The sequence below is a fragment of the Numenius arquata genome, chromosome 10, assembly GCF_964106895.1.
Source record: "Numenius arquata chromosome 10, bNumArq3.hap1.1, whole genome shotgun sequence".
Lineage (NCBI taxonomy): Eukaryota > Metazoa > Chordata > Aves > Charadriiformes > Scolopacidae > Numenius > Numenius arquata.
The window spans coordinates 3,126,407-3,142,043 of NC_133585.1; the positions used below are offsets into that span (position 1 = coordinate 3,126,407).

Genomic DNA, 15,637 nt, shown 5'->3' on the forward strand with positions numbered 1-15,637 from the left:
TTTCAAACCCAAGCTATTCCTGGTTTAAAAGCTCCATCCACAGTTCTCCCATCAGGTCCTGCCTGCCTGCATCCCACATCCATTCTGAAAGTGTATTCATTGGAGAGCCCTTTGTGCAAGTCCCACACTCTGTTGGTGTTTGTGAGGGAAGCCACGTCTACATTTGGAGCGCAGAAGACAGATGGACTATCCCAGTGTGACGTTCAAAGCATGGCCACCAGCTAGGCTAGCATCACTGTGAGAAGGAAAGCTACAGATGGTGTCTTTGCTGAGGTTGTTCCTCTGGTATAATCCTGTCTCTGCCATGAGTTTTTCTTTCAATCACAGCTTTTTCAGTCAGGGATCTCACCAAGGCATGCATCACTTTGGTGGCTTTAGGCATGTTCTTCATAGCGCCTGGAAGCAGAGCAGAGGGCACGTGTGAGCAAAGTCACACTGGTGTACCTTTTGGGTTAAACCAGTCCTGGGCTATTCTCTGTAAGCAGGAGCACTGAGACCCTCAAGGAACGTATTGGTTTCTGGTGGTGACCTTCAGGACAGCGCGGTCTGAATGTTACGTCCTGGACCCAGTGAATCCTACTGGATGAAGATCTCAAAAAGCAGCCTGGCCCCTCTGCTTGTAGTCCCTTTGCTTAGCTGCTGCTGAGTCAAAACACCTGCTTTTTATAAATAATGAATTTCTCTTTTCCTCTAGGGAAGATGCATAAACTTCACTCGGGTGAAATCGGATGGAACCTCTGCCCCTTACAGCCCACCGCCAAAGCTGCCACGGCGTGATGATGTTCCTTTCAACAACGCTCCAAGGAATGCTTCTCCTCCTGTGTCTCTGCAGCCCCCTTCCAGGCAGCCTCCTCCCGGACCACCCCCATCCCGAGCCCCCCCTGGACCTCCTCCTTCCCGCCCACCCCCACAGCCCATGGCTTAGAGCGCAGCAAAACCCTGATCGACAACACATGTCCCTTTGCTGAACACGGCATATTTATTGAGTATTGGTTTACAGTTAAAGATATCAGAATTTGTTGCTGGTCAGCAAAAAAAAAAAAAAAGAAGAAAAGGAAAAAAAAAAAAAAGAAAAATTGCCACGTGTCAATTTTAGTGTATGAATATATTTATACCACACGTGCTGAGTAAGCATTCAGTGGATAGATTCAGAGCTATGGGGTATAGAAACAAACCAAAACGATCATCTAGACACAGCAGCGGCTTTTGTATGTATACATTTGAAGATGTATTTACATATGACATTTGTCTGACTTGCTACGTCGGACCCTTCAGTAATAACTTTAGCGGGCACACGTGCATCAGTTGTTTCGATCGCTGCCGCCTGCAAGTTGGTTTAAACGTAGTTCATTGAGGAATTAGCTTTTTTTTTTTTTTTCCTCCCCTGCGACAGTTAATACGGAACAAGAATTGCAAAGATAACTTTCTGCCTTTGGTTCTGCAGGTCGAATTTCCACGGAAGTTTATAGGACGGCTATAACAATAACGAGGTAAAACGAGACTATGTGCCAATAATCTGCCAACAGTAACGTAGCAGAGAAGAGAGGTACCTTTTTCTCCTGAGCAAATCGGTTTGGAGCCTGCCATCTCTGCCTGTGTTTAGATTTGGTTGCATAGAATCGCCACTGAAGGGCAGATAATCGGTTCTGGAAATCCAAACCTTGTTCAAGACCTGGGTTCAGATTTGTCCAAAGTTCAGAGGAATTCTGAGAAAAAACGTTTTGGCTAGGATTTTAGTTTTCGTTTGCAAAAAACGTGGTCCAAAACGGAGCAAATATACGTGCAATTTGAGCATGAATGCTATGATATGCGAACAGCACGTTATTTGTATCAGCAGCACTGAGGGACTGATTCCATTGCTGTTTAATTAGATAAGTTTCCTTTTGATCTCACTGCCAGGCAGAACTAGATCCTCTTGTGATTCCAACCTGAGTTCCTCCGTGAGAAGCTCTTTCTTTAGACAGTCCAGATGCCACTGGTATGGAACCTTGCAGTCTGCCCGGGGTTGAGAGGCATGGCGTGATGTGTCGGTATGAGCTTTTACTCCTGGTTTAAAACACGTTTGCTAGAGGATTTCCCAAACGTTGTGACTGCTCACCCGTGCCCTCAATTCCCTGTGTCATCAGAAAGCGATGTGAGCACCCACACAGAGGTGGGAATTTTTGACGCGGGACTGTGGGACAGCCCATGGGTAGTGTTCACTGAGCAACACCTGAGTGGGTTGTGCCCAGATCGTTCCCTAGTGAATCAAAATAACACCCGAGCTTGCTTTTTTCTCCACCGCTGCCTGTCATATTGTACTGGAGAGGGTGGTTGCAGATCACTGTGCTGGTTCGCTTTGGCGCTGGCTGCGTTATTAAGATAGTTGTAGAAATAATGTTTATGTTGCGTTATGACACAGCATATACCTATCTCTCCATCTGTGTGTGGGTGTGTGGCACATCACAGTGGTTATTGGCACATAAGTCCAGGGTAAAACACTAGCTGTATTGAGCAGTTACTCCACATTTAAGGCCTCTTCCTGCAGTTGTTACAGGCGTATAAAGCTGCACTGGTACAATTAGAAATCAGGCTTGCCTTTTTCCAGTGGGAATCCCACTTGCAGAACTTTGTACCAAGCTCTCATCCGTCTCTGCTGACCACTGTGACATGCCGTGTGTATGCAGCTGAGGCTGTCAAAGATAAACTCAGAAGAACCACAGAGCCTCTTCCTCCTCTTGCGCTGCTCCGCTCTCTTTGAGTTACGCTCTTACCTCATGTATATTGGTGCAGGTAGTGGAATCACACCCGTGGGTGCCAGCTGGCCTTGGAGCTCTTCCTAATTTAGGCCTGAGCCAGCGAAGCACTTCTGCATGCATTAAAATGTCCTGCAGGTCAAGAGGAACATCCTTATGCCCAAGTACTTTGCTGACCTGTGACCTCATCGTTACCAGAAAGGAGAATTGGGATGCGCTCAACCCTGTCCTTGTTCTTTTCAGTCAATTGAATAGGGTCTGCATAATTTGGTCCATAAGACTGGATTTCTGGTTGGAGGAGAGGGAAGTGTGTGTGTATGTGTGTGTCTGCGTGTGTGGGAACTGGGTAGGTTTTTGTTTGGTTTCTCTTCTTTTACAAAAATGGCTGGGAGAATCACATTCCTATGAACGGAAAGGCCTTGTGCAGCCAGCGCAACACACACAGACAGCACTTAATTATCTCCCTTCTCTTCGGCTGAAAGGTGAAACTAAAACACGTCAGTTTTTCCATCAGTGGAAGGTCTGACACCAGTGGAAGAAAAGGGGTGACTCCAGTGATGGGGTAGGGACCCGGACATGGGGGAAGGTGCTTTACAAGCAGAGATCATCGGCTGACGTTATTTTGGTCGCGTGGACGCTTACGTGAAACAAACTTGCTGGCTCTAAGACCAGCTGTAATATGTACGTACGGTTGAACCTTACAGCCTCTCACGTTGGCTGTCTAAGAATAATTAGCCATGAAATGCTACCGAGGAATTGAAATGGCAGAGGGAAATAAACCCTATTCCCCTGCCAGAACAAGCCGTGGCGTTTGAGGTTTAGCTGCCTGTGGGAGAGGGGCAGACCCGCTGCTCGGTGGGTGCCGCGTCTCTTATCAGTGGGTGGTGATGAGATCAAAACAAAGGTGGAGCTCGCAAATGAGGTAATAATAAAAGGGAAAACTTGCTTACAGGGTTAGTATCTGCTAATAAAGTTGAATTCATGGCTCAGGAGTAAACTTTAGCTCATGAGAAAGCCTGGCAGCCAGATTTTGTGTTGTCTTGCACCCGTACAGATCTTGAGAGGGGTCGGTAGAGCTGTTGCAGATTTGCGTTGTTGTTGGTAGAACTGGACTCGTTTCCAGTGAGAATTGGAGGTGTTGGCTTATGGAGGGCTTCTCCCAGTTGCTCATCCAACGTGTCTGCTGTGTGTGGTTGAGGAGAATATTCTTCTCTGCTGGAAGAGCCAGTCTTGCGGAGATTACTGACATTTTTTGCATAACTTGCAAGTGCAGCAAGGGTAGGAGTGGTTTGGGCTTCCAGGTGATCAGTTCCATGTATGATAGAGCCGGAAGCACCATGAATTTGGAAATCAGATTCAGCACAAAGGTATTTAAAAGATGAGTAGATGTGGTGCTTAGAGACATGGTTTAGTGGTGGTTTTTATCAGAGTTAGGTTGATGGTTGGACTAGATGATCTGAAAGGTCCCTTCCAACCTGGACAATTCTATGATTCTATAAATGGAGTTCCCGGCATTTTCACTACATAAAATTAAACGTTTGGGCTGTAACTCCAGTTCTGGCTGCAGCTGCTGTGATGGGAGCGCTGCAGGTTTAGTTTGCCGGTGAAGTGGGGGGAAGAGAGGAGTTACCTTTGCAAAGGGGGGGGTGGTGAATATGCTGCGCTGGCTGCAGAAAGGCCTTTTGGTTGCGTAGAAACGTATCCGTTCGCGGTGACCTCGGGTACCGTAACAACGCAGTAGGAGAAACCGGTTGTTATTTTACCGTCTGTTGAGCTTGATCCTTACCTGGTGTCAGTCAGCACAGGCCGACTGAAGTCCAGGCAGTAGTTCTGGTGTCTGTCAGCTGAGAGCTGGCTCAAAATAAATGGACAGAATCCTCTGACTGGCTTGATAGGTCAGTGTGTGTGTGTTCCGGGGTGCCTGCGCGTCAGGCGTGATCACAGTAGTTACGCTGCTAAGAAACGTTCTCGTATGGGATGATTCCCATCTCTCTCAGCGCGTAGCATCATTTGAAACTCGCAGAAAGCGAGTATTTGGAGAATCTGAGAGAAAAATGTGGATTCCGGGGACCTTTGGCTCCCACGTAGCACAGATGTGAGAGGACACAAGGCGCGAAGCAGTGGGGAGGGAAACCCCATGGGTTTCAAGCTGACGGAGAACCGCGTTGATCAAAGCATATTTATGGCCATCTTTCGACCTCAGTGCGGGTCTTGCCATCTGTGGGAGTAGCCTGCAGAGCAGACGGGCCTAAACGTGAAAAGGGGGGGGGGGGGGAAGAAGAAAGGAAAAGAATCAGCTCCTCTTTCTGAATGAGCGAGCATAACGATGAATGACATTATTTCATGAACTGTACCAGTTCAAATGCATCTGCACCTGGTGCTCCTCAAGGCTTTTTACTCCTGTTGGTCTTTAGACAACGCGATCAGTGATATGCTTTCCCTCTTTAATCGTTTTGCTGATTTTATTGTTGTTTTGTTTTGTTTTTTAAAAAAACACATTTCACTGAGAAGACAGCCCTACTTCTGTAAATATAGAGTTTAATTTGGAGGAGACAGCACACTTCTGGATGTTACTGCTGGACAGTTATTTATTAAAAGGGGCTTAAGGTGAATAAATAGAGGTGGCTCAGGATACATGCATGCAAGTGTGATAATGCAGTATAGCATTTTCAGTTCTCTGTAGTTTTGGGGGATTTTGGGGTCATCCTAGTTTGTTTAGAAGTTTGTTACTGATCTGATACTTTTGAATAATGCAATAGAGATTCCTAGCATATAACAGTGCTTGAACAGATGTATAGATTATGGTAGATTTTTCATTTTTTTGGGGGGGGGAGGGAGTAGCGAAGGAGAAATGTTTTTGTTTTTTAAGGGGGGAAAAATGTACTGTACAAAAGTTTTTTTTTTTTAGAAAAAGACGTGTGTTTTCAGAAACAGTGGGGATGTGGGCTGATAGACAGCCGGGTCATGGAGATGAGGGACGGAAGGAGCAGTTGGGTTTTTTGAGGGACAGAGAAGTTTCATGTGGGAGTGGGGGGGTTTGTTACTGGTACATGTGGTACAAATTTTTGTAACTGACGTGCTGCTTCCGTGTTATAGTCGTATAACCTTTATGCATTTTATTGCGCCTGCTCCGTTTTTTTTTTTTTCTGAGAAAAACCTTGCAAAATGTAATGCCTGCATGCAAGTGTGGGAGATGTAGCCAAAGTCTTGTAATCCAACATAATGTAGTCTTAATGGATTCAAAATCACCAATAAAAGTGCTTACTGGTTAAACACGATGGAGAATTTCATGGCAGGGTCATTTTAAGAAGGGGTTAAGCTTGTGTGTCCCTGGTTTCTAATCAGCCTGGCCATCATCCAGGAGGAGAACATGGGGTTGGGCTGTCAGAACTCCCATCCCCAAGTTGCCACTGATTCATTATTTGACTAGAGACTATGTTCTGTGCCTCAGTTTCCTGTTTCTAGCCTGAAAATTTCAGTCTTTCCCTGATTCAAAGGTTGGGCATCGTTTGTTGGAAGCCCTTTTCGATCCCAGGTAGCAGAGTGGAAACGCTGAGCAAATTCCACTGGGGTCAGTGCTCAAACAGCGATTGACACACGGGGCAGGACCAGAACTTACTGCTCTGTCTCGAAAAGTCATCCAACGCGTAGAAACAACAAAGGAGAAGCCACACAAGAGAAGATGCCGGAGCTCAAGGCTTTAGCAAAGAGAAATTCTCTGGAAAATCCTACCCCTGTGAAAGCACCCGAAGCACCAGGCTCCAACCAAGGCCCACACTCAAACACAACCACTGGTTTTTAGGAGCCTTGCCTGGAGGATGCGGGACTGGACCATAAGATCCCTTCTTCAATGTCTCTGAAGCTGGTTTTTCCTTCCCTGCCTGCTGCTAGTGCTTCCTCTGCATCTCTTCGAGCCCCATGGAGGATTTAGGCTGAGGGGGGAAGCTGGTGGAAACATAAGACAGGCAAGAAGGTCAAGAGGGGTCGGCCACAAAAATCTCCAACCCCTGACAGGCTGCAATTACGGGTAATCAAGGCTGCTGCAAAGCTGCTGAGCTGTGCTGGGCTCCCAGTCTGCCCAGCATGGCAGCCACAGCCCCCTGCGTGCCATGGGAAAGGAAGCAGAGAGCAGTCCTGAGGAGAAGGACTTGGGAGGGTTGGTGGACGAGAAGCTCAACATGAGCCGGCAACGTGCACTGGCAGCCCAGAAAGCCAACCCCACCCTGGGCTGCATCCCCAGCAGCGTGGCCAGCAGGGCGAGGGGGGGGATTCTGCCCCTCTGCTCCGCTCTGGGGAGACCCCACCTGGAGCACTGTGTCCAGCTCTGGAGTCCTCAGCACAGGAAGGACATGGACCGGTTGGAGCGAGTCCAGAGGAGGCCACGAAGATGCTCAGAGGGTTGGAGCCCCTCTGCTGTGAGGACAGGCTGAGAGAGTTGGGGGGGTTCAGCCCGGAGAAGAGAAGGCTCCGGGGAGACCTTGGAGCCCCTTCCAGTCCCTAAAGGGCTACAGGAGAGATGGGGAGGGACTCTGGATCAGGGAGGGGAGCCATAGGATGAGGGGGAACAGTTTTAAACCGAAAGAGGGGAGATTTAGATAAGATATAGGGAAGAAATTCTTTGCTCTGAGGGTGGTGAGACACTGGCCCAGGTTGCCCAGAGAAGCTGTGGCTGCCCCATCCCTGGAGGTGTTCAAGACCAGGCTGGATGGGGCTTTGAGCAACCTGGTCTGGTGGGAGGCGTCCCTGCGCAGGGCAGGGGGTTGGAACAAGATGCTCTTTGAGGTCCCTTCCAACTCTAACCATTCTGTGATTCTGTGAAGCTGGTCCTTGCTCACAGGCACCCCCTGAGCCCACATCGGCCTCATCTGCAGAAGCGATGGGTGCTGATTTGGGGGGGATCTAGTAGCCTGGGAGCCGAAATCCTGTGCTCCTCCCTTCTGGAGCCGGGGGCTCTGACAAAGAGCCCGGCTTGCTCTCGCTCTGCTCCCCAGGCTGGCCAGACAATACTCGCCCCGAATGGGTTTTTGTGGCCTTCGCTCTTTTTTTTGTTCCTCCATCTGCTTCTTATGCGAAATGCAGGCTCTCGGAAGAGATCAGATAAACAAAAGGGGTCCCGGAGCCAAGGCTTTGGGCATTTTTTGTTCCCCATTAACAAAAAAAACCCGACACTGGCTGCAGCTGTGGCTGGTTTTATTGGTTGGGTTTATTCATGCCCGAGACAACAAAATTCAGCTTTGACCTGAAGTTCCCCAGAGACTCGGGAATGTGCAGATCCAGGGCTTTGATTACGGGCCTGCCTATAAATAGCCTCTGGTGCTGATTTAGCATCTTTCATCAAACATACTCCACGGTCTCAGGAGGGGCGTTTACATGTGAACATACCCCAGCAGACCCTATTTGGCTGCATGGAAAATCCGCAGCCCGAATTTTACTGGCTTCAGCGATCTGAGCCAGGAACTGAAAAAAATGCCCTTTCTCCCCATCCTCCCATTCCCCAAGAAACCACAGGCAGAGCACGTTGCCCGTGCTGGAAGTGGCCGGATCTTTACTCCGTGAACGTGCTTTGCCCGTTGGGTTAGGGCTCATCTTGATCTTTATCATTTTCTGCAGCAAAGTACCCCCCTCCCTGCACATTGAGGACCCCCCTTTTCGCTGCAGGGGAGGGTTACACTGGGAGTTTCCCAGCCGGGTGTTACTCTGCTTCGTGACCACAGCTCGGGAGAACTGCGAGACGATGAGAGAAGACGAAAGAGCTCCCTGGAAGAAAGGGAACATCCTGCCGAAAGGTTTTACCCGTGATATAGATGGAGAAGTGTTTCCTTTCAAGCTTTCAGAGATGCACGGTTGTTGTGCATGGCTAAATACTTCGCTGAAGGTCCTTAGGTAACCCCGACTGTGTCTCTGCCACGGAGTTCATTGAGGTGAGCTGTCCTCGGACCAGCCTGTCGCTGCCATGTAGTAGCTGAGTTGCCCTTGGGCCGTGCTGGTGGCCTCCTGCATCCTGCTGAGCCTCCGGGCCGTGATTCTTGGGTGAAATTTCTTTCTTCGTGATAGAAATGGGAGCCCTGCAGGAATATCCAGGGTCCTGTCACACAGAACACCTCACGCTGGAGGTGTGCACCTTTCCCCCTGATGGCAGAGGGATTGATGGATTTAGAGCATGAGCCTTCCCAGGGGGCACAGGGGAACACAGCAGTCAAGGCTTATTTATCCACACGTAATAAACAAGTGGGCGTTTGACACAGGTTACTACATTAAGTGATTCTTTCCTTTTTGATCATGGCTCACGCGCTGTTAAGGTAAAACACTAAAGGCCCTCAAATGTTTTCTAGTCTGTGTTTTTTCAGTAAGTAGGGAGATGTTTTGGGCGGAAAATGGGAGTCCCAAGATTCCCCTTCATCATCAAAGGCATATTTGCCCAACCAAAACCAACGGGGAAATATGGCAAGCACATGCGACAGCTCATCCCCTTCAAAAACACAACCGTGGCTGCTTCGTGCCTCTCTTCCCTTGTGCAGCAGGAACAGCTTAGTTAAAAGCGAACATGCCCAGATGTAGGGGTTAGTCCCGGTCAGCTTTAGGGTTTTTATTTTCTATTCTTTTCTGGATTTCTGTTCCACTTATGTGAGGTGTGTTGGGATCTTCAGTGCTAAGGGGATGCCAGAGCAGCGGGGATGCTGTTGGGCCTGGTGCCCCTCAGGAAACACTGCGACATCCTCAGCAGAGAGATGCTTCAGAAGGTAAATAACCCTTAGAAGCCATCGTTGTCATGATGATAGACTTGACTTGACCCATCGTCATGGCTCACCAGGAGCCACCTGCTGCAGGAATGCACACAGCTTGCTTCTGAGACACCAGGAGTGACAGCTCATCCACCAGAACAGTCCCAGAGACCCTGGTGGGGTCTGTCTCCTCCCGGGTCAGCAGGTCCGGCCAGGTACTGCTGATGCCTTGCAGCGGTTTCCCTTCTCTAGGGGAAAAAGTGGGGAGGGAGAAGCTGCAGCTCTCTGCAGGCTCTGGAGTTTCCCAGCCCTCTGTCTGGTTTTTTTTCCCCGGTACTAATGGCTTGCGTCGCTGAAGTGACTCACGGGTCAGAATAGGAAACAGCTCATTTCCCTCACGCTGGTTCTGCCTCTAACCCCGGCCAGCCCGACCCAGCACCGCCCCGGGAAGAGCAGGCGGGATGTTTCCCAGGTGGTGGGACACACAGCGGCTCTGCCATGGTCTTCTGGAAGGGTGAATTTTCTGCACTCCCGCATGAATCCCGTTTTTCTCCTTTTCCTGAGCCACGCACACATGCACAGGCGACGGTTTTCTGCTCCCCGGGGCCCTGAGCAGCAGCCGAGAGGGGCTCTGGGGAGTTAACAGAGCATCCCTGGGTTCACCAACTCTGCAGAGTCACTTTTGCGGGGTGGCACAGCCTTTCCTTCCCTCCCGTGATGCTACATGGGAGAATCAGGCTATGCTTGTCTCTCTGCCCTTCACTTTGTGCCTCAGTTTCCCTTGCTGGAAAAACAGAGCCCAGCTCTGGCTGTTTGAACTGCTCAGCTCTCCCGGCCGGGCAGTTTCTGCAGCTGTAGGGATGGTGGTTTCTCTCAGCCCCAGCAGCCACCAGCTTTCCTCCCCGGGTACCTTCGCAGCTCCCCCTGGGGCAGAGGGAAGAGGCGGGAGAGGCTCCCGGTGCTGGCCATGTGCATGACTCGCGTCTGGGCATCCCAGTATTTTTGGTAGTCCAAGAGCAGCCCCAGCTCAGCAGCAGGAAATTAGTGTAAAAATAGACTGTCAGTGTGTTTGCAGCCAAGGAAAGTGCGTGACGTCCCTCTGCTGGGATCTGGACCTTTCCTGACCGGCTCCTGGAGGATGAATGCAGAGGATGAACTATGGAGAAGAACTTGTCCCCGCAAGTCTACTGTTGCTCAGAGAGTGGGCTGAGGGCAAATGCCAGCCCCCAGAGCCTGTTGACTTGTTATTGTAGGGTTGCCTGTGAGCCCCAAGACACTCTCACTGCTTGTCTTCCAGCACACCACCAGGAGGTGGTGGAAGCTGCCCTGGAGGCCACGCTCTGAGCAGACCTCCAGGGTGGGAAAGGGGCCACGAGCCACCACAGCTTCACTGTACCCATCTCCTTGTCTGAGCATCCCTCTGAGAGGTGGGGCTGGAGTCCCAGCGGGTGTCCTGGCTGCCCCACACCTCCCCTGCTCCTCTGCTGAGGGGTGAATCCCCCCCCCCAGTGCTTCCCCCTGCCTCATGGAGGAGCCTGGCAACACGCACAGCGTTTCCCATCACATTTTCAGTGGGAATCCTGACCCTCTGGCTGTAAACAGCAAGGGAATGGTTAAGGTGTGTTTGTCCTGTGAGGGCTGGCAGAGCCTCTCCCAGCATGGATGCTCTGAGACCCAAATCAATGCCAGCCAGGAGATGCTCCTTGGCAGGGCTGTCACCTGCGGAAGGAAGGCCACCTCACGCGGGCATGAGGCCACTGTGGCACAGAGTGGCCATTTGGGCTCTGCAGGGCTGGGGAGGGGGACATCGGGCTGTGGTGGCCGTGGTGGCCGGCCTGGCCAGGCTGCCGCTGGAGGGCAGGACTTGACAGCCTATTTCCCACAGCGGAGCAGCCGGCTCGGACTCCTCCAGAGCAGAGTGGGAAATCGGCATTGCTTTAAAACAACATTAAAAAAAAAAAAAATCTATTTCAAGCTGGTTTTGCTGTGGAAACCTTGCTTAAACCAGCAGTTCCAGCTCCAGCAACAGCCTCTTCCACCACTCACAAAGTGGATGTGCTCTCAAGGTGCTCTCTGATTGTCTGTCCTGCCAAGGAGCAACTCCCTGGCTGTAAAACCTGTGAGCCACAGGGCTCTCTGGTCCTCCTCATCTTCACACCAACCATAAAATCATAGAATGGTTTGGGTTGGAAGGGACATTAAAGATCATCCAGTTCCAACCCCCCTGCCATGGGCAGGGACACCTCCCACCAGACCACGTTGCTCAAAGCCCCATCCAGCCTGGCCTTGAACACTTCCAGGGATGGGGCAGCCACAGCTTCTCTGGGCAACTTGTTCCAGTGTCTCACCACCCTCACAGGAAAGAATTTCTTCCCTATATCTTATCTAAATCTCCCCTTTTTCAGTTTAAAACCATTCCCCCTCGTCCTGTTGCTCCACTCCCTGATCCAGAGTCCCTCCCCATCTCTCCTGGAGCCCCTTTAGGGACTGGAAGGGGCTATAAGGTCTCCCCGGAGCCTTCTCTTCTCCAGGCTGACCCCCCCCAACTCTCTCAGCCTGTCCTCACAGTAGAGGTTCTCCAGCCCTCTGGGCATCTTCGTGGCCTCCTCTGGGCATTCATCAGCCTGCGCTGTGTTTTCTTCACTGTGCCTTTCACAAGGCACACTCGCTGGTGAGGTGTGACCTGGTTGCCGTGTCACTATCAGAGAGACACAGATCAACCCTGAAACGTGCGCCGAGTGAAAAAACAGGCAATCCCTGTCCTCTTCTGTTCTTGCACCTAACTGAGCTGATGACAGTGATTCCATGTCTGAAATGTTCAAGCCCTCATTTATCACCTTTGTGACAAAAATCGGTGCTGAAAATAACACACAGTTTGGGACACGAGGTAGTTTGTTCGGGCGTGAGCGGATACTTGGTGCCGTCCCGCATTTGAGGCGCTGTGGCGCTGGGTCTGGCTCTCGGGAGAGCTTGTTTTGGTTTCTTGCTCTCTCCGTGACCCTGAACACATCCTCTCTGGTTTGACCCAGTGGACTCCGATCACCTCAGTATCGCAGAGAGACTGGTTTTAGATCACCCACCCGTGTCTGGCAGAGGTCCCCAAGAAAAAAACTTGAGCGCTTGGAAGATTTTCAACTAACACAGCTAAACCACAGCCCTCAGCTTAAGGAGAGCTGGCTGGTTTAGCAGCACAATTGCTAATTTTAGTGCCTTTGATTTGAATTATTTTTTTTGCTCTTAATAATATTGTTTGCCCTGTTTTCTGTTCTTATTACTACAAAAACCATTTGTGAAATATGTTGGTTTCTCTTAGGAAGTAGCAGCCACCGTGTAAGAACACAAGAAAGTGCAAAACCAAACAATTCCTCCACGGGCATTCGCAGGAGCTGTGAATTCTTCCGTGGGTCCTGGAAGCTGGTGTCCAGGTGAGGGGGAGGATGTGTAAGTGCCCACGTTGTTGTGAGGTCTGGCTCAGTGACCTCTCTACACCTTGAATGACAAATTGTCACAGGCAGACCCATTTATCGAAGCCTTGCTGTTGCCCGTGAGTGCCCATGTGCACCTAAAGGGGCTACAGGAGAGATGGGGAGGGACTCTTGGTCAAGGAGTGGAGTGATAGGACGAGGGGCAACAGTTTTAAACTGAAAGAGGAGAGATTTAAATTAGATCTTAGGAAGAAATTCTTTCCTGTGAGGGTGATGAGACACTGGCCCAGGTTGCTCAGAGAAGCTGTGGCTGCCCCATCCCTGGAGGGGTTCAAGGCCAGGCTGGATGGGCCTTTGAGCAACCTGGTCTGGTGGGAGGTGTCCCTGCCCATGGCAGTGGGGTTGGAACTCAATGGTCTTTAAGGTCCCTTCCGACCCAAACCATTAAAAATAAAATAAAAGAAACCTGTAAAGTGTCCTCAATCATCTGCTCAGGCGATAGATAATTGAGCAGGACTGAACGCCGTGCTCCTGGGAGAGGAAGGCAATACTTTGTGTCTCTTTGCCTCTGTTTTCCTTTGTCAAGATTTTGAGACACAGATGCCTTTGCTATGTCCCCCGAGACATCTGAATGGAGGCAAATAGAGGTCTGGACACCAAATGCAGTGTCATCAGTGTAACTGGCATGGCCATGCTGACTTCAGTAGCGTCACTGCAGCAGTGGGAGGGCGACCAAAGCCAGCCGAAAGGCCGTGATGGGTCTGGCTCAACACTCACTGCAATCACTGGGAGAGCTCCCACCAGTTTCACAAAAGATCTGCCCCCCATGGAAAGGTTCTTCCTAGTGTATCAATGCTTCTTTATTTTGATGATAACATCATGATAATATGGTACCCTAATAGTCTGTGAGCTCTTTCAACCGGGATTCCTCTTTGGCTCCCAACTTCTTCAGCCTCAACAAGGCCATGGTCTGAAGTGGAGGGTGATAGGCCCTTGCTGCCAGAGTCCAGACACAGTACTGCTGAGCAGCGGTCCCAGACTGTGCCACTGAGCAATTACAAGCCATCGTTCCTAGCCCACCTTCTCAAGGAGCCCGCTCCAGGATGTTCTCTTCAGTGCAGCCAGCTCCAGACTGGACTATGGCCACTTCAAAACTCAAGGCAAACCTAGCTGTGGAGAAGGATGTGAAAAAGAACACTACATGCAATCAAAATGAGATATATAAGCAGACAAGGAGTCAATGCCAAAGCTGGATATTCCCTGAAGCACTCATATTACCTCTAATTTTACCAGGTTCTCTTGTTTTTTGACCTTAACCTCCTTCAGCACGGACCATTCCACGATGCTTGAACTCTGTGTGGATCTTGAGGCATCCAGCTGTGGCTGCTACTCTGGGGGCAGCACTGCACCATCAGCATCAGGGTGAGCCTGTGACAGGGGCCGCCGGCTCAGTTCCTGCTGCAAAGAGAAGCCAGGTCAGTAGGGGCTACAAAGGGTGGCATCAAGTGGTGGCACCTGGTTCCAGCTGTGTCCAGCCTCCCCCAGGCCTCAGCAGGATTTCTGGAGAGTTATTATTGTCCCCTGTCCCTAACCAAAGGCTTCTCTCTCCTCTGTGAACTAGATACCGTGTGACTTGTGGCTCTTGGCCGTGCAGTGACATCAGTAGGTACCTTGGCTGATCAAAAAGGCTGGACACCTACATTGTACACCGTGCTAGCAGTGGGACAAACCTGCTATCTTTCTACCCTTAGAAAACGTTAATTCGTGTCTCCAGCACTACTAATAAGTGTGTAAAAGCTGGAGAAAAGCTTCTCTTATCTAGAAAGGCTGTCCGACACGCCAGTCAATGCAAAGAGTAAAGGGCATGTTGCTGCCTTGCTACAAAGAGCTGGACTTCAGACACATCCAGGGGCCTTGTCTCTTCTCCCTGTGTAAGTCTGTCTCCACCACAGGGTCATTTGAAACAGCAGCACCATCTTTAGCTGTGTACAGACACCTGTGCTTATTTCCTTATTTCCTACACAAGAAAATAATCCCCATAGAGGCAGGTGAGGGCATGATTTCCCGCACAAGCATCCAAAGGCGTCCCGAATGCTGCATCCTGGCCGCTGCTGGTATTTGAACTCCTGGCATCTGTCACGTCCCCCAGCAGACCCAAGTGAGCTGCCTTTGCCCCTTTGGATTCACGGGGTGCTTTCTCTCTTGGCCTTTGGGGTTAAACAAGAGGAGCAGCGCTTGCCTGCTTTGTGTGGGGAGCGGTTGTTAGGGCGACTGGGAGGAATTCCTTGGCACCAGGCTGGAGCTGCAAGAAAGGAATGAGGAGAAAAACGCTCCGGCGGAGTCAGCCAGAAGCAGAGCAGAGGTGGAGGCAGCCAAGGGGCTGTGTTTGTGTTCCTGCCTCTCCCACCGGCCGCAGAGGGGCCCTGTGCAGCAAAGGTGCTCTGGAAAAGCAATAGTCGACCTCACTAATCCGTGCAAACCTCTGGGCAAAGTCCCCTGCACCACAGACCAGTTCCCGCTGGCCCCAGGGCTCATCCTCCTGAGCCACAAAGGTGCCGAGTGGGATCGAGCCCTGAGTTTTTACTCTGTTGCTGCTTCTGTGATTGAACACACACACCCCCACAACGATTTTCTCTTACGATACTTGGCACAAAAACACTTGCGGTAATAAAGGAAACTTGGGAAATTAAGCTGTGGTAGTGATTTTCAAATGGAAATAATCCTATTTTGGGGTCACTTTCACTGTGAAAGACGG

The 15,637-nt window shown here is 50.5% G+C and overlaps 1 protein-coding gene across 1 annotated transcript in view; it reads left to right on the forward strand.

The window, feature by feature from the left end:
- Nucleotides 1-1,031, forward strand: part of ANTXRL (ANTXR like) — a 53,296-nt gene extending 52,265 nt beyond the window's left edge. The window contains exon 18 of the mRNA XM_074154563.1: nt 695-1,031. Coding sequence (XP_074010664.1) covers nt 695-925 — 231 coding nt within the window. The 3' untranslated portion in view covers nt 926-1,031. The remainder of the gene's footprint in view (nt 1-694) is intronic.
- Nucleotides 1,032-15,637: the final 14,606 nt, after the last annotated feature.